The sequence below is a fragment of the Cololabis saira genome, chromosome 9 (assembly GCF_033807715.1).
Source record: "Cololabis saira isolate AMF1-May2022 chromosome 9, fColSai1.1, whole genome shotgun sequence".
Taxonomy (NCBI): domain Eukaryota; kingdom Metazoa; phylum Chordata; class Actinopteri; order Beloniformes; family Belonidae; genus Cololabis; species Cololabis saira.
In genome coordinates, this window is record NC_084595.1 from 17,817,173 (window position 1) to 17,839,678 (window position 22,506).

The window sequence follows — 22,506 nt, forward strand, 5'->3', positions numbered from 1 at the left end:
TGATTCAATCACCAGGGAGTTGTGCTACTTGTTTACAACCCTTAATTAGTCGGTGGCTGCTCCGGCATGCCAGATCAAACAGTTCAGAAAGGCAGAAAAAATCAATATCTCTAGACTGGAGCCAGACAGAGAAAAAAAAGACAAACAGCAGATTTTATCATCTGCCATGTCTGCATTTACAAGTTTATACTGGAAACCACAAACAACCTGCTTTAAATACACATACATGTAACCACATGCACTCTAACCAAGCGATGAACACACACAGATACACACATGCACATGAACTACAAAGAGAAAATGATATTGCCTATTTTTAAACAGTCCTTCACTTAAAGCTGCATTCAAATACACATTTATATTTCATATCATTTAAACACACATGGTCTGTATTTATGATTGTGCAGGCCACTCGTTTACACACACACACACACACACACACACACACACACACACACACACACACACACACACACACACACACACACACACACACACACACAGAGCCAGCATCGCTGTGGCGTGGCGTCGGAGCTCACCAGGTCGTCCAGGATGGTTACGGGGAAATCAAACATGCACATCTTGACGGGCTCAGCGAGCGCTCTGTGCAGGCTGAACAGGGACTTGGCTTCCATGTTGCACATTGAACGCATCCCACCGCTGCTGGTGGACTGACGGCAACAGATAATGAAACAATAAGAGAAAGAAAAGAAGAAGGAGGAGGATCTCCCCGGAGTGGATGCTCGCTTCAGCCGTCTCTCCCCAAACACTGCGAGGAAGCCAGTCTCAGAAGAAAAGAGGAACACCTCCACGTCCTCCTTTCCTCCCCATCCAGCAACAACCGTGCACTCCCCTCGTTTCTTTCCTGGCTCTCCTCCTCTCTCCGCCTCCTCACCAGTCCACGTCTCAACTGTCAGCAGCTGCTCTCTTTTCCTCCACGTCTTCGGGGGGTATTGCCCAACAGCTCAGCGGCGCTCAGCTGTTATGCCACGACCGCTGCCTTTTCTGCACTCTCTCTCTCTCTCTCGTGTTCAGACGAGCGTCTGCCAGGAAACAATCCTCACCGAATCAAATGCAGCACGTATACGGAGAGGTCCGGAGTGGTGTCTGGCTCTCTTCTGCCTCATTATGCTGCAGCGTTTTAATCAGGGGAGAGGGACCAGCACTCCTTCGCTCCGGTAGTGCCAGACTGCCAGTGTGAGCACATTAAAGATGAAGCAGGGTGGCTGTTTCTGTGGCTGATGGATGAATCCGCCTCCTCTCTCTTTAATGTCACTGACTGGATGTGAAAACAGTCATCCTGGCAGGGACACCCATCTTCATTTCAACATCTGCTGTGATGACTAATGTCAGAATGATAACAGTGACGTTTAAAAATCCTTCCCACGATGAGAGCCAACACAGTTTCTTTTATTTTCCTGCAATGTCTTAAATCTTTTATGGCTTTTTCGCTGCTCGGTTCACAGAGTTGTGGTGCTTCTAATCTGCATCCGAAGATTTCTGGATCGTCCCAGAGATTGTTGAGGATGAAATGCTGTACTTTTTAAATATAAATCCCTCTTTCATCCCTGAAGCTAGAGTTTTCCTTATTGCTGTCGGTGTCAACGTAACACCCAGTCACATCCAGTTAGATTTACCGACGTGCTTTAAAGCACTCTGGAGCGGTGTTTTGATGGGGGAGAGCATCTGGGATGCACATGTGTTGTAAGCAATTTATGCGATACATATTTTAACCATTCTGTTCAGGCTAAGTAACACAATGAGCTGAGAGTGAATGAGTGAAAAGAGGACAAGCACTCGTCAGCCAACACGGATGTAAACCCTGGAGATTTGAAAATATCTAAAAACATGCCTCGGAAAGACTTTAAGAGTGAATACTCGGTCTAAAATAATAAAATATATTCCAGGTTGTTTTACCAAAGAAACAGTGAATTACTATACTTGACGCAATCCGACAAGAAAATAAAGTCTGCTTCAAACCGGCGAGTCAGTTCTGTGGATTTGCTCTTTTTAAGCCTGCAAGAGGCCATTTGTATCGTTGGTTTTCAGAATAACATACGGACATTATTCTTACGATAAACAGCAGATATCTGAGCAGTTATGACGATTAAACTACCATCTTTATTTACTTTGCTCTGATGTTATAAGCGGTTGAGGGTGAAAACACAGATGGTAAAGTTAAAAAATATACACATCACTTTTCATCTCGTCCACTGAGGAACTAAAGCTGAAGCTAAAGCTTCATAGCAAACCATGTAAAACCTCACCAGCCTAATTACTTATACTGAAAGTGAAAATGTCTCACATTATCACTTTAAATGAGCAAAAGTCACACGTCAGTGTAAATTATGTTAATGTGAATCTGTGTTCTGACAACTGTCTAACCGGAGTGACGAGTTCATGAGGTTTGTTTTTCTCAATTTGGGGCATTAAAAAAGGACAAATATGTGACCAAAACCAGGCTCGTCTGAATAATAATAAGTTAAACATTTAAAATTACATGTCACATTACAATGAGACATCACTGAGTGCATCGGCTCACACGAGGAAAGCACAATAAGAGGAAAACTGGCAGGATACATCTCTTTATCTGCAGTACATGAACATATAGGGGCAGGTGTTATATCTCGTACCACCTAGTGCAATTTTATATTCAAGAGTAGGCTATTCAATTTCATTTTCCTAAAACCCCAGAGTCCCCCCCCCCCACACCAGTATGGTTCGACCTAACCTGTCATATGCCGCCTGGCATCACCTGTCAATCACTTGGATTTTTTGTTTTTTTTTGTTTTTTTAGTTTAGTTCAGTTTATTTCGGTCATGACATCACAAAAAAAAAGAATAAAAATGACGACAAGAAAACAGTACACTGTTCAAAGAAAACATCACCAATATACAAATAACATCTAGACCAAAAAAGGTGTAGGCTGAAGCAAAGCTTATTATTTGTCTACCCTCAAAAAGATTAATTAAAGTAATGAAATAAAAGCAAGAAGAAAGAGAAAAGACTGCCAGTAAAACAAATTGCCTCAATGGGGATAACAAAAATTCCTCAAGAAATAAAAAAAAAATTAAAAATAAAGGTGCAGTCTACATGTTTCCTTCATCCTTAAAAAATCAAATCAAGTCACCAATTAAATAAATACCCAACTCAACATAGTAAGCATCACCACTCATTAATTTGACATAAATAAATCATCCTTCTTTTCAATGTTTTTTTAAATAAGGTTAAGGTTCTACATAATTTCAAATCCCTCTCTAATTTATTCCATACATCCACCGCTGCCACTGTAGCATCTCAGTTTGGTGTTGGTTCTGATTGTTGATTTCCTGTATATGCTCTCCCCTCTGAGGTTATAATGGCTTTGTCTTAAATTGAACATATTTTGAATACAGTCTGGCAGCATGTTATTGTTGATTTTGAACATAATCTGTGCAGTTTTGAAGTCCACCAGTTCAGGATCAAGATGGAGTCGTGGTTGAAGCGTAGCAGCAATATTTTTATGTTTAATGAATCAGTTACTGATGGCACAGTGCTCTGTTTTAGGTCTTTTTTTTTACAACCAAAAATGCTTTGTGCTGGTTATGGGTTTGAGGACCTCAGATAGAGGACTCCTAATTTCTCCTATAAAACTCAGATAAGACTACGGTTGTCGTCTTTAGACTTAAGCACTTAAGAAATAGACGGTCTAGTCATTCAGTTACTTAGATGTCATCATTTTGGCTTTCAATAATACTGAAAGGAACACTGGAGATATTTTGACCAAATTTAATTCACAAAAGATGTTTTTAGAGGACTGCCTTCTTTCACTTTTGTAGTATTGTCAAAAGAAGGAAGGTGCAGAAAACCTGGATCAGTAATTTATTGAGTCAGTACACGATGCTGCTACAGAGCTGGTCCAACACGCTGCAGCAAGCTCTGCCTGGGATTAGCAGGTATATGTCTTCTATCTTAGCTTCCCTTCATTGTCTTCCTTTTAAATCTGGCACAGAATTTAAACTTCTCCTCCTTACGTCCACACCTAACAAAACCCTGGAGGCCTACGGCTTCTTCTTATCTAAAAGGAACTTGAGATAAGCTCCCAGCATCGCACTTTGCTCTCAGACAGGCTTATTTGTAGAGTTTGCAGAAGTAGAAAGGGAGGCAGACTCCTCCTGTGGAAATGGCCCCCGGTTCAGGATGCAATTAGCCATGAAACTTTTATTTTTGATTAAGCTTATACTTATGCTTGAATAACAGGGATCACTTCTTTACTATAGAGCTAAGTTTCTGGGGGACCTCCCATGATGCTGTCTTCTCGTATGCACCTCCCACCACTGATACCACGATTATTAACGACTAAATAACCTCTTTCTGTTTCACACTGCGTCAATACCAGTTTAAACCACTAACTAAACTAACTAACACACACTAAACCAACTCTTTCAGCTAAAAAGAAACCTCACCTTTATAAAACACAATAAAATACCTATCTGCAGAGTGTTACTGATAAGTTTATATTGGTCTCTTCGTCACGTTCGCAGCTCAAACCTGAAGACCTGAGACGCATGTATTTGGAGCCAAACATCAAATGTAGGTCACACAGCTTTTAGCCTAAAAGGCTGAAACGTTGATTGAGAGAAAGAAAGTTTGACCTGAAAAAGAGGAATTGCCTCCGAGAACATGTCTGTGCGCTGTTATTGAAAGCCTTGGAGGGTTTTTTTTGTTCTTATCCCACCTATCACATAAATTGTGCTGTCTTGTTTTTAGCGCTCTTGTCTGTTTGTTTCATAACAACGTCATCATCAACCGTATCTTTGCTAATTAAAACACTAATAACGGATACCACTATGGCGTTCCCTTAGTGACTTAGACTAAATAATTCAAGGCTGTTCTGGCTCCAAGTCAAAATGTGTAATCTTGGCGAATTCAATGGGAACAATGGCTGAATCCAGCTCTTGTTCAGATGCAAAGGATGTTTTAACATCGTGGATGTAAAAGTAACAGCGGTGAGTGCAGGTGAAATGCTGCTGCTGCTTTTAAAACCCTCAGAGACAGCGGAGGAGGAAGAAGACGTGAAGGAGGAGAGCGAGAGGGTCTGAAAACACCACCGGGGCCTGCTTTCAGATGCAGAGACCGTCCCACGGCTGAATACTGTAGGAGAGCGGTTGTCATGGAAACAGAGAGGCAAAGCCGGCTCCTCATAGGGCGATGTGAGATCGCCCCCTCCCTTTCCTTCTCCTCCTCTTCCTCCTCCTCATGGCCTGATCCCTCCCCTCTCTCCCTCTCCGGTGGGAATCTAACCCAGTCTGCTCACTGCCAAAGAGAGGACGGGTGGTACAGGTACGCAAGAGGTCACTTCATCTAAGACACACGACTGCAAAAGCTGTCAATCAATACCGCCCTCGAGTCAAGGATCATGTGTTGCACAGCAGAGAGAAACGTCCTCCGGCTACGGGAATGTCTGTCCTGATTTTCTCTGAACACATCCTGATTGTCAGAAACATGTAAAATGTCTGTTTCCTGAACCAACGAAGTCTGTGTCAAATCCGTCGAGAAAGCCTGCCAATCATTCTCTTCTTTATGGGCTAGGAGATATAATATCCCCATACGGCGTTCAGTACATGCTGATGGGTAAAGCTGCTTGAAAAAAAGTTATTTTTCTTCATTTAGGACATGTTACTCAACGCATAACTAACAACACTTGTGCAGTTTGTCAGGTCTTAAAGCAACAAAAAGGATCTTTTTAATGTTAAAATATCAGATTAAATATCATTTGAAGAAATACATTATTGTTATGAAGTGCTTTCCAGCTGTTGCAGTTTCCCATCCCATAAACCACCCTCAGTAACATTAGATCCCCGTCCCGGTTGACTCTTGCCACAACTGAGTATTGCTTTGCAGCACTTTGTCACACAAAGTGCTGACATCTCCTTCCAGTAGGTGCATCTTTGTTGATTACTGTTGCACAAACCAGTGTCATGCAAAGGATGCAAAAGGAAGGGGGAGGGGTTCATGGTCCCTGCCTACATCCTGGATCTGTATTTAGATATGACAGAATAGGTGGGTGTTCAAATTAAAATGACTTCAGTTTGTTTGTCAGAACCATATCCATACTTGGCTTGGGAGTAATTACATTTTTTAGTCTTGTCAGAGAATAAAAACAATTTATTTTGACGTGGGTGGGCTGCCGTAGGTGGAAACATCAATACCATTGTGCTGCGAATGCACATTCTGTTTTAACTCAAAACAGCTTTGATTCATCTTGTCTTTCTACCTTAACCAAAGTTTAAAACTGTTAAAATCTGAAAGAATGTTCCTTTAAAAGCGGCTCAAAGGAACGTTTTTAGCTCAACGGGTCCTGCTATAGACCCCTTTCCGTGTTTGTAAACAAGTATGACGTAGGCAAGCTGCGCGCGCATTGTTGCGGCAGAAAGACGGAGTTCATGACAGTTTACACCAGCCGATTGACGGAAAAAGATCGTGGAAATTACGTTACTAAACTAACTTTGGCGGATGGAAAGCAACTTCCTTCCCGGAGGAAGATATCACAAAGTGGCCCGATGTCCAATGGCCGGATATTCATCTGTATTTGGTTGAGAAACCTAGTGTTTACACTCAGGAGAAGCTGCGACACTGTCAGCAGCTGTCACAGCTGAAGTTTGTAAAGAATTATGACAAATGAATGTTTTGTATACACTAGACATTTTAAGTTATTTTATTATTTCATATTTATTTAATTTATCTTATTATTTTTGTTAATTTACCGTGTCCCCTTTGTTTCTTAATGAGTTTCATTAAGCATTGCCTTTGAATGAAAGCCATGTCATGTGTACCTTTTTCTGTGCTGGCTGAATGAAGTTGATAGTTATTTTTAAAAAAATTAAAAATTAAAAATTATATGAGCTTTATTGTCCATCCTGCATCTCACATTATCACCATTAATTTACAGAAACATATTCCCACTAATATGATAAAAAGAAAAACATTAAAAGGCATATAATGCAAAATACTGTTTTTTAAAACTTAGTTAATTATTTTTAGGTAAATTCATTATTTTTATTTGACGGTTTGTGGGGATTAATATATCTATAATATACCTGAGTTTGATAAACAACACATATAGTGAATATATGTATATTTGTGCAGCATATTTACAGCTGTAGAAGTTGGATGTTTGTAGCTTTAAAAAGAGAAAATAATCAATACATTTACACAATCAGCAAGAAAAAACAAATAACTCCGGTAGTTTATTAACAAAATTTTAATAGTCAAGTAAATCATTAATGGCTGATATTCAATTCATAGTCACAGCTCCAAATCACTGATGAGAAAATAAAAAAATGTCAAGACTTGATGTTATTATTCAGAACCCTTATTTCTTAGATTTTTTCGGAACAACACTTTTACTAAGGTTTGTGAGACTAGCACACACAATAACAATATCAATCATCATTATTCCTCTGGGAATTGCAAAAAATGTATGTTCCTCAGGATTTCGATTTGTACACCCGTACACACAACAGCTGGTGGGCATGTTGTTATTCTATAACGTTACTGCAACTCCAAAAACGCAATTTAAGAAACAAATCTTCCCTCGCTCTATTCAAACTCATGCAACTTCTGCCGCTCTTCTGCCGCAACAATGCGCGCGCATCCTGTGATGACGTAGGCTGGAAAGGGGTCTATTGTCACACACTTTAACAACAATGTCCAAGATTTCCTTTCTTCAGTCGCGTAGTCGCCTCTGCAATGACGTCCATGGTAACTCTGTGAGCTGGTTTTCTTGAAGTAATCGCATATTTTTTTCAATAAAATTGATATTTTGATCAGGACAAAAAAAACAACAACTTTGCACTCCATTAAATTCCATTTGCATACAACTGAACTAATACTGAGATTTTAGAAATGCTGAAGGTTAGTATGATATTTTGGATGGAAATTCCACAAACTCTTCTTAGAGGTGTTTTATTTTATTTTCTAGAAGTCTTAAAACTAGATATTAGGTGGCAGAGACATGTCTGGAGATTAACTTTATCATTAATTTTGCACAAATACGAGGATGTGATCCCTTATTCAAGTCTCATTGTTTTAGATCAGATTTTAATTGATCTGGAATGCTTTTTTTTTTAAATAATACTTCTGATCAGGTTCTTCAAATCATGCAACATACTGCTGTGTGTGTCAAAATGAGAGGACAAACATGTGACGAGATCTGCCTCCTGAAGAGGAAAAAACAAACTAAACGCTTCAGAGAAGAGCGGACAAGCCGTCAGTCTTATAACGTAGCACGCCAACAAATATTTACACTGTCACACAAGTACAGATCTGGTCACGTGAGAGTTTTCAAGAGACGAGCGTCCGCCGTGTAAGAAACAAGTTCAAGCTGCTTGCCGACTGATTCAACAACTGGTGAGAAGAAATGGAGCAGTAAAACTCTCAGCAACAAGTTGAACTGCTACGCTGCTTCTGCACATTTCAGCTCTGTTGATCCCCCCCTCTCCAAAAAAACCCCACTTCTTTACACAAAAGATTCCCACCATAGGCCTTCTCCTCATATGACTAATTCTTCTGAATAAAAGGAAAAGAAGAAAAAAAAAATCTTGGGACTGAAAATGGGAGAAAAAAGTCTGAATCTTGTCACATTCCATCAGACAAAGAAGTCAGATACGCCTGGAGAGAAGTCCGGCTCCATGAATGGAGCGGTTTGTGCAGAAACCGAGACATTCTGAGCTTTATCTACAACTCCTACACTGTTTCAGAGAAAAAGGAAAGCACATAAATGTTTCAAAAGTAGATAAACATCAATAATAGCAGTGACAGGAAACAGGAATTACATGCAGGGAACCCGGGAAGAATGAAGCCTTTCGCGGTGCGCTGAGGGTTAAACGGTCACGTTAAACGGAGCAGTGGGAAGCCTCACATCCAGAAGCTGCTCTCATCCTGCTCGTCTCGCAGACAAAGCTCGGCGCTGACCTTTGGCACAGTTTTGCCTTTTCTCTGTGATTCCTCGCAGGCTGAACAGTTTTACATGTTTTACAACTGCAGGAAAATAAAACAGCCTGAAGCCCCTGTGGATACTCTAAGCTGTAATACTCTTAAGCCAAAGAGAGAACAACGAGAATAATGACTAAGCCCGGATTTCTCCAGATCCAACACATTTCCACGTCGATGGTCGCTCCCCTATCTTCATTCGTTTCATTAGTGATTTAAGCTAATATGGCACATTCTGACACAAATCTGTCGCTTAACCAGATTACCCTTTCCCTGGAGGCCTAGGCGGGCTGACGAGCAGAGCAAGGTACCGTTTGAAGGTACGAGTTACTGCTTACAGCACAAAAACAATCCTGTTTTTGATGTTCCACGTTGGAAAATGTACTCTTACAGCAGCCTTTCCATCAGTTATGTAAAGAACCCAAAGTTCTTAAAAGAAGGCAATCAAATGTTTACGAGCGATGCTGAAATAACAGTTTAAAATGACACAGGCGCTAGGTACAGACAAGGACCGATAATTTAACAAAAAGATCAAGATACGGACAAAGTTCTTATTTTTCTTTGGTTCAGAAGATGTTTTATTTATATATCACGTTTAAAGAACCAAAATTCACCAAAGTGCTGTGCAAATTTCCCACATAAACAAAGCAATATGATTAGAATAATAAGAATAAAAACACATACGCTCAGTCAGCATTAAAAGCTTGACATTGCTGAACTGAACTAGGAATGGGCGATATTTTACCGTTCACGATATACCGTCAAAAAAATTCCTCACGATAAGAATTTGTCATCTCGCAGTAAAAACGATAAATTCCCGTTGATGACGTTTTTGTGTAAAGCTGATTTATGGTTCTGTGTTAAATCCACGCACAACGTACGGGAAGGAAGGAAGGAAGGAAGGAAGGAAGGAAGGAAGGAAGGAAGGAAGGAAGGAAGGAAGGAAGGAAGGAAGGAAGGAAGGAAGGAAGGAAGGAAGGAAGGAAGGAAGGAAGGAAGGAAGGAAGGAAGGAAGGAAGGAAGGAAGGAAGGAAGGAAGGAAGGAAGGAAGGAAGGAAGGGAGAAAACAAGGAAAGGAGGAAGGAAGGAAGGAAGGAAAGAAATGAGCAAGAAAGAAAGAAAGAAAGAAAGAAAGTAAGAAAGAAAGAAAGAAAGAAAGAAAGAAAGAAAGAAAGAAAGAAAGAAAGAAAGAAAGAAAGAAAGAAAGAAAGAAAGAAAGAAAGAAAGAAAGAAAGAAAGAAAGAAAGAAAGAAAGAAAGAAAGAAAGAAAGAAAGAAAGAAAGAAAGAAAAAAGGATAAATTCCCGTTGATGACGTTTTTGTCATTGTCAATTGATATTTTTTTATCGTCATTTTTATCGTTATCGGGATAAATGCCAGAAATTATCGTGATACATTTTTTAGTCCATACCGCCCATCCCTAAACTGAACCAAGGGTCCGTTTCATTGCAGTGGGAATGTTGTGTTCATTTTTCAGGAACTGACACAAACGTCATCCAAGAAAACGCTACTGCTATATTATTATTATTATTATTATTATTATTATTATTATTATTATTATTATTATTATTATTATTATTATTATTATTATTATTATTATTATTATTATTATTATTATTATTATTATTATTATTATTATTATAACATCCATCCATCCATTCTCCACCGCTTATCCGGAACCGCGTTGCGGGGGCATATTATTATAACAGTATTATTATAATATACTGGACATAAAAATCACCCAGGGCTCCATTATCTGAGATGAGCGTGCAACGCTCCTGGTGCCCACTTATCTGAGGCTAAAGCCTGAATTATGGTTCTGCGTCAAATCGACGTGATGCTGTCATGAACCCTTCGGACTTCTCCGTCACTCCATTTCGCCGCGGTGCAGTACCTCCCGTGATCGCTAATTCGCGATCTTTTCCTGAATGATTTATCCGACTTTTTCCGGTCACAGTGAATCAAAGAGATCTATTGTGCAAAAAAACAAAACAAAAAAAATCACGCATACGTGAAGAAAAGAGCGCGAAAGTTCACGACTGCTTCACACCGGAAACCGTAAATGCGTTGCTTCCAAGTGAACCAATCACAGCCCTCTCGTCTGCGTTTGTTCTGCGTCGCCTCGACGCGACGCAGAACCATAACTCAGCCTTAAGGCTGCTGCTATTTAACGACTGATTGATTACTTCAGGTAAGGTTTGTAGAGCTTTGATTTACTTTAGAACAAATATAGACAACCTGGTGGATGCTTTCAATGTTAAATTGGCCGCTTAGTCCAACCCAGATATTTAGCTCTGTTGGAAATGGAAGAAAATAAAGTGAACATGCACCAGCTGACAATCAGAATCGGCCAGCTCTGATCGATATCCGCAAATACCAGTCGCTGAAATCGACAGATACTGGCTTTTTTTTAAAAAAAGGACAACGGTGACTGACGTTGGTCCAGAGCGGATCTAAATCGCAATATTCATTGATTGTTATTGTTTGCTGTGTGCTCCAATGTTTTTGCTTGTTGGACGAAATATTCACTTAGCAAGTATTGCAAGTTGCCCTTTTTTTGTGAAATGTAATCAGACTTCCACGTGTTTCTATCGCTTAGGCTCCATGTTTACTAATGACTGCTGGCTACTAGTAATGTGCGGATCAATACTGAAATATCGATACTTCTTATGCCAGATCTGTTTGCTCTAAAATCAATTCTCAAATGAAAATATCAATACTTCTGATACTTCAGTCATTTGTGGTGATGTTTACCATTAACAGGAATACGGTGGAAAGTAACTAAACTATTCAGATTTTGTCTAAATGACATGCTGCTCGTAGGATCTACTTTTTATCATTTTCATTTCTACAGAAGTTCTTATTTTTGTTTATTATTCTCTTACTTATTTTAATGGTTTTATTATTTTACTTAGGATATTTTTTAGTGATGGAAACACCTTTTTCAAACACTATATTGTGAATGAGCCGCTACCTCAGTATACTCCTGACTTTAAAATAAATAGCTAACTAAGTGACCCTGATATACCGGGCACATTAGGTGTATTTGCACAATGTATCGGTATTGAATCGGTATTGCCGATACCAGCATGAATTATACTCAATATCGGATCGGAAAGGAAATCGGTGCTATCCAACATCACTACTGGCTATGCAACGTGCGTGATGACGTCTTCGTGCCCACTGGAATCGAAAAGGGAATTGTTTGAAAATTCAAAGAATGGAAAAAGTGGGAAAAGGTAAAAATCTACTTTTCATTAAAAAACATTTTTTTAAAGAAAGCAGAATCATATAATTGTTTTTAATAAATATCTGTCCTGCAACTAAAAACCCCTTAAAGTACCCAACAAATGATGTTTAAAACTGATCAAATCAGGACATTTTATTCTTAATCAATCATTTTCTATGTCAGCTTATTTTGATTATGGTCACAGGTGGCTGAAACATATCCCAGCATGCAGTGGAGTTTGACCACACCCCGCTGATCACAAACCAACACTGACACAAACACCACCAGAAAATGACATGAGGTCACGTCGCCTGTTCTGCACTGACAACCTGCCCAGGGTCTTTCACCCCAACACGGCCGGAATAGGCTCCAGTAAAAGACGGCAAGCTGGAGGAAGCAGGTACAGATGACAGACGGACAGTTGGATGACAGCAGAACTCCTCACATGCTCAGACTGAGTAAGAGAAACTCCGATCAGGACTGGCTAAGTGCTTCTCTCGAGAAGAATTCAGACACGAATTATCCCACAACCACCTCTATTGTCCCTGCAGTCACAAGTCTGGAGCTATGGTGTATTACTGATCCATCAGCTTTTGTTTAGGTCCATTGATGCGGCTGTTGGAGAAAACAAGGGGAAGTAAAGTCATCGTCACCACAACCCCACCCAGCGGCCCGGTCCTTGGACACAAGATGCCTGCTGAAAGACCTTTAGAGCTTCCTATCTGCAGCTCAAACCATCAGAAAACCCCATTAAAAACATTATCAATAAGAGTCTTTCAAATGCTGTCAAATAAGATCCCACACCCAAAGGTTACGTCTCTTAACATAAAGTTGCCAACTGTGTATTTAATTCCAACATTCAGTTTATTTTATGATATTTTTGGTTGTTGTTGTAAGTCACAAGAAGCAGAAAAGCTTAAAGTTATTCAATAACCAATAATATCGGCCACAAGTAAAACAGCTAATCCTTTGAACATCTGGCTAAATGGTTAATCGATTTGCAGCTTGGACTGTTAATCGACAGATTATAAATCAAGAAATTTATGAAGGCGTAGCTTGTTCTCTCCCTTCAGATGTAGTTCAGAGTGGCCTTTGGTCTGACTTTATTTCGTAAGCTAAAGCTTCTCAAATGTGAAGATGTTCTGCTCTCTTTGGTTTTCTAAAGCTGACATGGGATGGGCAAAGTTTCAGTTATATGAAATAAAAATGTGTTGGTTGTATAATTGATTTTTGCTGGTTTTAAAATGGAAGTTTTGCTCTAAAGGATGAATCTGGAAAAAAAAACATGTTACAGTTTACAGATCTTTGGCTCATGAAAGGATTAAAAATGATTTAATAAAATGGAGAAGGCTCCTGATTTTTTAGCAGGCGATTAACTAAAATATCTTTAGACAAAACGTTGTTTTGAAAGTAAAAATATTCTTCTGCATCAAAAGCGCCTTGTATAAATATCAAAACAAGTATCCTTATCTGAGAATAATGCCACACCCATTCACGGCCTGAAATTGTCTTTCTTGTTAGACAGATCTGCGGCCTCTGGCGTTCACAGCTATTTCCACCGGTACAACACAAAGCAATCGGGACAACCTGACCCCAACCCTGACCCTGACCCACATCCAAGGATCAAAATTCAAAACAGCTAAGATTGCTGCTAATAAAACCCTGGATCAACAAGTTTCGGACTTTCATCAGCCATTCTCGAGGTGTTTTGTTGATACCAGCGTGGATGTTGCTCTGCCTACGTCACATCACACAGTTTCTTCTGCACTGGTTGGTACCGAACCCGGAAAATCAAAGTCAAACCCAGAGGAACTTGACTAACTCTCTGTATGAGCTGGCTCACCGTTTCCATGGTTCCCATAAATGATGAAGGAATTAACCTGCAATCAGTAACAAGAGTCTGGTACTTCTGGAGCGAGAGTTGTCCTGTTAGTATCAATTATTTTGTTTTCTGAAAAAACAAGCCTTGAAAATAAAATAAAGAATAACATTTAAAAAATCCTAAATTGGGATTGTTGTCTGCAACAAAAATACTTTTTTTTTTTAATCATACAGAAAACTACACCATTTAAAGGCATTCAGATGCAAGGCTTTGACTAAAAATGTTTTCTAATAACTGAGTGATTCCTGAAAAACTCCACCATTGAAAAAAAAAGCACAAAAACCTCTTTCTAGCAAAAGAAAGAAAATCTCAACACCTCCACCTCTGCTTTCTGCCTCCCGGTCAGAGCCACCATCTCCAAGCCAATTCCAATCAGCATGAAAGTGTCCACGTCTGTTTCATGACCCACACGCTGACTTGGCACGAGTTTTACATGGACCCAAGCCCCCCTCACCCTTTCATCTGAGCTTGTGTTTGGCTCCGGCTTGTGACCCTCATAACCCTTTTCTACCAAACCGGTTCTAGGGCTGGTTCAGTGACTGGGTCGTCTATAAAATGTCCATTAATAGTAAAATTCCTTCAGTGATTTTAAAGTGTTTTATGCGGCTTCTTCAAAAACCAACTTCACATCCTTTAGCAACAAAGAGATACATACCCCCTCCCCAGAAAAAGTAAACAAAACATAAAAATGTTCACTTACAGTGACCAAACCCTAAGGCTGGAAAACCAAAGGCAGTAAATATTTGGATTTTCATTTCATGGTATTTGCATGATATAACTTTCAAAAATTTATATTTAGTCTACAAATACCAGTAAACAGTTATAAATGCATGTCATCAGTATTTTCTTTACACTTACTTTTGACAAATAAATCCATTATTTTTATTATATGTTATTAACGCACCTTTAGTAAAATGCTTTGATTTGTCAAAAACTGCTATTACATATTTGAGAATTTCCACAAATATTCATTATTATCCATATTTTTTTGAAGAGAGAATAATTATAAAAGGTGGTTATGGATGAAATTATCCTAATATCTTATTCAATATGCTTTTTTCTTATTTATTTTTAATTATTCTCACTAGTTTTTACATGAGACATAAGAATTTCCACAAATATTCATTATTATCCATATTTTTTTGAAGAGAGAATAATTATAAAAGGTGGTTATGGATAAAATTATCCTAATATCTTATTCAATATGCTTTGTTTTTATTTATTTTTTAATTATTCTCACTAGTTTTTACATGAGACATAAGGCTGATTTATGGTTCCGCGTTACACCAACCGTACCCTACGGCGTAGGCTCTGCGTCGATTTAATGCAGAACCATAATTCAGGCTTTAGTTTAATCAGAATAAAAACATTTTATTTAGCCCCTTGTAGGGAATGGTTGTGTTGCAGTGCTCTGATTTACGCATAGAAAATAAAATAAGAATTATTAATAAGAAAAGATAAGAGTAATAACAGTGATATTTACAGTAAATTGTGCATAGGTCAGCTTTATGTAGGAAGATGAAGCGTTTTTGATTTAAAGCAATTATAATTTAAGGGGAAACCTAAACTTCAAATCTTTATTTGTGCGTACAACAAAAATAAGTTTTTGTGTATCAGTTTGTGGAATCAAACTGTGGAATGATTTGAATTTGGAATTAAAAGAATGTACAAACATAAAACAATTTAAGAAGAAATATAAAGACATAGTTTATTTGAGGTATAAAAATGAAGACTGTGTTTAAAGATCAGCAGCTGTGTGTGTTTTGCTATTTCGTCTTGTTGTTTTTGTATGTTTGTATAGATATACGTATCATATTTATATCATAGTTATATTTAGGGCTGGGTGATATATCGAGATTTTAATATATATCGATATATTTTCAAACGCGATATGGTACGAGACAATATCGTTTATATCGAGACATTTTTTTTTTTTATGATTTTGATATAGCTTATTTTGTGACAAATTGGCTTGAATGTTTTATTTGAGATTTGCACAAATGTTTTGTTATTTGCACAACTATCAACCTCAGTTGAAAAGTCTGTCTGTTACTGTCTGCATTGTATTAATTGCACAGTGTATTTTAATTTAATTGTTATGCAGGAAAGGGATATTTGTTTTATTTTATTCAAGAAGCATTTTTATTCTATATATGCACGCAGTTTATTTTTATTTCATTTGTTTTATACATTTTGATATTGTGCAGACCTCTGTTAATAAAGGAACCTGTGTGACATTTGGCACAAGGCTTTGTATTAAAACTGACTGTTTTTTTAAGGGTTTGCCTCAGAAAAAAATGAAGCTAACAGAGATGCTATGCTATAATGCTTTGGGGGAAACCCCAATTATGGCACAGAAAAAATATCGATATATATCGAGTATCGCCATTCAGCTAGAAAATATCGAGATATGACTTTTGGTCCATATCGCCCAGCCCTAGTTATATTTATATCATAGTCATATTATATTTATATCATAGTTACTGTATATTATATTTATGATAGAGCTTACATTTGGTATTAAACAGGTTATTTTTGTAAAAATTATATATATTTATTTATACAAATTAGTGTATAGTATAAAACTTAAATACAGGCATATAATTTATGTTTAGTTGTGGAAAGGGGGTGGGATTAAATAAATGTATACTTCCTCCCACTCCTTTTCGAACATGTAACTGAAATATGTTTTTTTTATGTGTTTTTTTTTTTTCTTTGGGTGGTGGAATGCCCACCTGTATTTGTTTCTCTTATCTTTTTTTCTTGTTAAGTGTTCGAAATTAAAAAAAAAAAAAAAAAAAAAAAAAGATGAGGGGACAGACGAGGACCCACGCGTGGCCTCGTTAACGCACATCTGCCCAGGTGTGTGTGTGACGGTGTCGCTCACCTGTTTTTCCAGCATGATCATTCTCCCAGTATCATGACCTTCATGGAGAGGCTGTCCATGCGGGTTCGGGTCCGGCGTCAGAAATCCTCCTCCTCCAGCAGCATCTTCACGGATGAGCAAGACTGGAAAACGTGAAGAAAAGGGAAAAGATACCAGCTCTACCCCGGGGTGGGGGGAAGGAAACCACCACGATGCTTTATCCTAGAGAGACGCGTCCTATCTGACCGCACTACGCCTTGACATCATTATAAATATAGATATTTCAGAAAAATGCATCGCAGAGCGTTTAGGCGTGGGAGAAAACAGTACACTGGTCCGTGGATGACGAAGGGGGGGTTGGGGGGGGGGAGCACTGGGCTAATGGTAGCCAGCTAAACTGAGCGAATATGAAGATGTTATTTGTCTCCTCGGTCCTGCATCCATCGCGGCTTCTCTGCGCTCCGGCTCGGGGAGGATGCGCTCCGGCACCGGCCCTCCCCGACAAAAGCCTCCCGCCGCCCCCCGACCACGGCCTGCCGGTGAAAGGCAAGTGAATCTGAAGGAACAGAGAGGTGATGTGGTGATCCGACCGCCGTGACACTTGGATGGATGCTGCTGCTGCTGCTGCCGCTGCTGCTGCTGCTGGAATCTCCTCTGAGCCAAGACGTCCGACGGCTCACGCAGTCCCTGAACGCATCATGCGTGGAGGAGACTCCTGTTGCAATCACTACTTTCTTTTTAAATTATTATTAAAACAGGATGTATCTTACCAATGCAAACACTACAAAAACATTAAGTTCTGTTGTGTTTAATATTATTATTTGGTGTTTCGTGTTTGAGTCGTGTTTTCTGTTTTTTTGTTTTTTTTTCAGGTTCTCTTAAAGGAGACGTGTTACAGAAAAAAAATCTGGTTTGGATTTAATAGGCAAGACAAGGCAAGGCAAGGCAAGTTTATTTGTACTTATAGCACAGTTCAACACAAGGTAATTCAAAGTGCTTTACATCAACATTAAAAGCAGCAAGACACAATTAAACAGAAACAAGTAAATTAAAAAGGGAGATAGAAATAAGAAATAATACAATATAATGAAATAAAAGAATAAATAAATAATAAAATTATAAGAAAAGAGGTAAAACAATAAAAAGCACAAGTTGTAAAAAAAAATAAGGGCAGTAGAGTACAGCAGGTAAGTATTTAATTTAAGAGCATGCTTCAGTAAACAGACATGTTTTTAGGCCTGATTTAAAGGAGCTGACAGTTGGAGCAGACCTCAGGTCTACAGGAAGTTTGTTCCACCGGTGAGGAGCAGAATAACTGAACGCTGCCTCACCTTGCTTGGTTCTGGTTCTTGGGACACACAACAAATCAGATCCAGATGACCTAAGATAGATTTAAGGATAGAGTTCAGTGTTGGGAAACATGTGCTAAATCAAAAGAATCACTGGTGCAAGAACAAACGTAAACTTTCCAGCAGAGGAAAGAAAGGTTTCAGTTCAGTAACCAACCCCTGCGGGCCCAGTGCTGTATTCACCTCTGAGCAGTTTCTGAACTGTGAATAAACACCAAGCTATTCATATTTTTGTAGAGAATATGTTTTGCAATGATAAGTGTATTTAACAAGCGCCATCCATTCGGGTTGATGCTCATGCAGAACTGACATTGGTTGCAGTTCCTCGACTGACCGCTCGAGGCTCCTGTGGAATAAATATCCAAGATTATTGATCGATAATCGATTATCTTTAAATAAAATAACCGATAAATCTCAACACCAGTACAACAATTTGAATTAAATTTCAACTTATTTCTAAAGGTAAATTGGAAGAAAAAGTATTTTAATTAGTGTATTAGTTGTAGTTTTTTTTTTTTTTTTTTTTACTAAAACCAGTTTCAGTCAAATGTAACAGTATTATATTAAATGTGCACTAATTTCCTCATTTATTTTTTAAGCATTTGAAGAACTTTTGAAAGTAGCATTTGCAATATTTTATTGTGATATTATAGTTTTTTTTATTACACTGAAATCCAATTTAAGTATTTCTGTTATCTATTATAATATCTTTGAGGTTACTCAACAGTTCAACAGTTGGGTCCAGAGTTGGTAGTTAATGTAAACTAAGACTAAAAAAAAAAACAAAAAAAACCTGAAACTGTGAAAAAAATAATACAGATAGCTGAAATAAAAATAAAAACTAAATATATTTTATTAAACAAAATAAGACTAAAATGAACAATGCAAAACTAACAAACGTGGTATTGACCACAATAACTGCAGCTTCTGTGATTTCTAAAATTAAAACCACTGATCACCTGTTTTTTGATTGCCTGTACACTGTAACATTCTGGGAGGATCTGCAAGACTGGCTGTCAACAAAAATTCAACCAGTCAATCCTCTCACAAGAGAGAACATAATGTTTGGTATTAACATGAAGGACAATAAGTGTGACCTGATATTGAACAATCTAATTTTCCTTGCGGAAGTTTTCATCCACACATCTAAATGGAGGAAAGTGAAACCCCTCTTCTCTGTTTTAAAAAAAGACCTTGTGGACAATCGTCTCAATGCTTTGAAAATAGTGAGGAAAAAAACGGCATTGTCCATCCTCAGAGCATATGAAGAACTGAAAATATTTGTGATATTGTGATATTATATCTTTTTTTTTTTTTTTTTTTTTTTCACCTTGTCTGCACACATATTATTGATTGATACCATGACGGTAGAAACCAAAAGTGTATGTATGTGCATTATTACTATATGTAATATATACATATATATACGCACACATATGCGTACACATACATAAATATACACATACAAACCCAGTGTTTTTTTTTTTTTTTTTTTTGGGGGGGGGGGGGGGGTGGGGGGGGGGGGGGGGGGGTGACGACATCCACTGCCAATCCAGGAAGCAGGAACACACGGAGACACACGTCAAGCACTGGAAATCTGCAACAAAAAAAACCACAAACAAAGCACGAAACCGGCACGGAGCCATCCAAAACACGAACAGCAATCGACCTAAATCTTGAGATCTGATCGCAGTCTGAGCTAAGCTATCGCTACCGCTACCTAAACCCAAAAACTAGAGAGCCAGCATGCAAGTGAACAAGCCGGTGTGTATGTCTATGTGTGTGTGTGTGTATGTATATAATCATGCATGTGTGTGTGTGTGTGTGTGTGTGTGTGTGTTTGTGTGTGTGTGTGTGTATGCATGTGACTAAATGACTATGTGTGTGTGTGTGTGTGTGTGTGTGTGTGTGTGTGTGTGTGTGTGTGTGTGTGTGTGTGTGTGTGTGTGTGTGTGTGTGTGTGTGTGTGTGTGTGTAATAAACCAAACAAAGCTCCACCTGAAGTGTATCTATAGTGGGGGAGGGGGGGGAGCAACCCCGCCACCCGTGAGACCAGAGGCCGACAAGGAAGAGCCCGGAACCCAGGCCACCGGCAACCCCACAGAGGGGAGAAGTAGGAGGGAGGCAACCCACCGCCTGCGAGGGCCCCCCCCCACCCGGCGGCGGCCGAGGGGGCCCGCGGGCGGGGCCCCCACGGCGCGGAAAGAAGCAGCCAGGGATCCCGCGGCGGCGGACCGCGACCCAGGCAATCCCCGGCCACCCGGTCCGGGCCGGACACGCGGCCAGGAGGCCCTCACCCTTCAGGCCAACGACCCCCACCCGGCAGGGGGCCAGCCTGCCCGGAGAGACAGAGCCGCCCCGGCCGCCGACGCGGGCAGGCGCACCCGTCCCCCACGAAAGTGGCCCTCCAAGACCAGAGGGGCGCCCCGCCGTAGAGGCAGCGGGGGGGACCGGAGACGGGCCCGGAGAGAGGGAACCCCCCAACAAGGCGACACCCGCGCAGGCCCGACAACGGAGGGCCCCAGACCCAGGCATCCCATTCATTCATCCATTCACCTATCCGATACCTATACTAATAATAATATAATATACTATACATAATAATAATAATAATACTAATAATAATACTAATAATAATAATAATAATAACCATCTTTGTATAATATAATATTGATAAATTATTAAGTTTTTGATGTCCTGCCAATGGAGGCTCAAATCCTCCATGGCAGGACCCTTCCATACCACATTCTCACCGACACAGACATACAATCACGCACCGTTTTTATTATATATAATTATATTATATTATATATATAATATTTATTATTTTATTATATCTTATCATTTATTTATTTAATGAATCTATTTTATTTATTTACTTATGTATGTTAATTATAATTTTCAATATTTTGTTTGTTATCTTCTATGTGCCTTGTGTGATTAAGTTCATTGTCATGATTGCTATGCCTTATTTTATGTAAACGAAAAATTTTCAATAAAAAATAAAAAAAATAACAAACGATACAGAGTTGCAGGTCAAATTCACGTTTTTGTTTCGTGCCTTGTTTTTTTTTAATGCAGTTTCATCTTTCTAATTTCTAATTTATTTTTCTTTAATTTGACATTTGAAAGGACTTTGGTTCACTGCCCATAGGAGTCTTTTATATTTGATTTTTATGTTTATCTGTAAGTCCCCACCTAGAAAACTAGAGCTTCAGAGTCCTTACGAACACCAGGAAAATTGGACCATATTACACCGGTCATGAAATCACTACACTGGCTTCCAGTGAGTCAAAGGATAGAGTTTAAAATCTTACTGCTGGTCTACAAAGCACTGAATGGTCTTGAGCCAAAATACATGGTTGATCGGTTAGTTCCTATGAATTTCCCAGACCAGATTCTGCTCCCTTTTGTTACGTAACCAAAATGCAAAACACGCCCACAACTAACTCTGTGTCCTAACTGCATGCGAGCGTCCGACTATCACGTAGCACTGCGTGACATCGGACGCTCTCTGTCCATCTCCCTCCAGCAGCTGCCACTTTATTGAGGTTTTTGTAGTGAAATGAGGAGGTATCATAGAGATAACTTCTCATTTCAACTAACTGGATCAGCCGTTCCTCATCCATGACCGTTTCCTACAGCGCTTTCAACTGGCTTTCAACGCGAGCGACAGGAAGAAAATAGAAGCAGGGCGTCCGACAAATGTTCAGCTCAAAGCGGCGCGCTGTGCAACGCTGCGTCACTCGCGGCCAGTTAGGACAGTCCAATAGAAAATAAAGCAATGGAATTGATTTTGTCCCTGACGCTCGCTCGCATCGCATGCAGTTAGGACACGGTTTAATAGTGTACGCAGCCAGCTGCTCTTCTGCCCAGAGCGAAGCTTTGTGCCCTCCCCTGCCACACGTCAGGCAGCCAATCAGCACAGAGCCTCATTATCATAGCCTCCCCGCCCCTCAGAATCCCTCATAGAGAATGAGGTTAGAGACTGGGAAGATAAAGACATGGTTTAGAGGCGGAATTTCTAATTTATTTAGAAAAACTCCACACTGGAACACCTCCACCACTCCCATTGCCAGAAAAAGGCCCAAAATATAATAAAAGACACTTCACACCCCGGACACTCGCTGTTTGAACTGCTGCCATCTGGGAAACGATACAGACTCATGAAAACGAGGACAAACAGACTCAAACACAGCTTTTATCCA

General features: G+C 39.4%; 1 protein-coding gene across 2 annotated transcripts in view; it reads right to left on the reverse strand.

The window, feature by feature from the left end:
• LOC133451520 (ral guanine nucleotide dissociation stimulator-like) overlaps positions 1 to 17,565 on the reverse strand; it is a 74,693-nt gene extending 57,128 nt beyond the window's left edge. The window contains exon 1 of one of the 2 annotated variants that reach the window (XM_061730646.1): positions 16,971 to 17,565. In XM_061730646.1, coding sequence (XP_061586630.1) covers positions 16,971 to 16,991 — 21 coding nt within the window. In that variant the 5' untranslated portion in view covers positions 16,992 to 17,565. Of the gene's footprint in view, positions 1 to 539; positions 758 to 16,970 lie in introns of those variants that run through there. The other variant, XM_061730644.1, reaches the window with a different exon arrangement.
• Between the last annotated feature and the right edge of the window lie 4,941 nt (positions 17,566 to 22,506).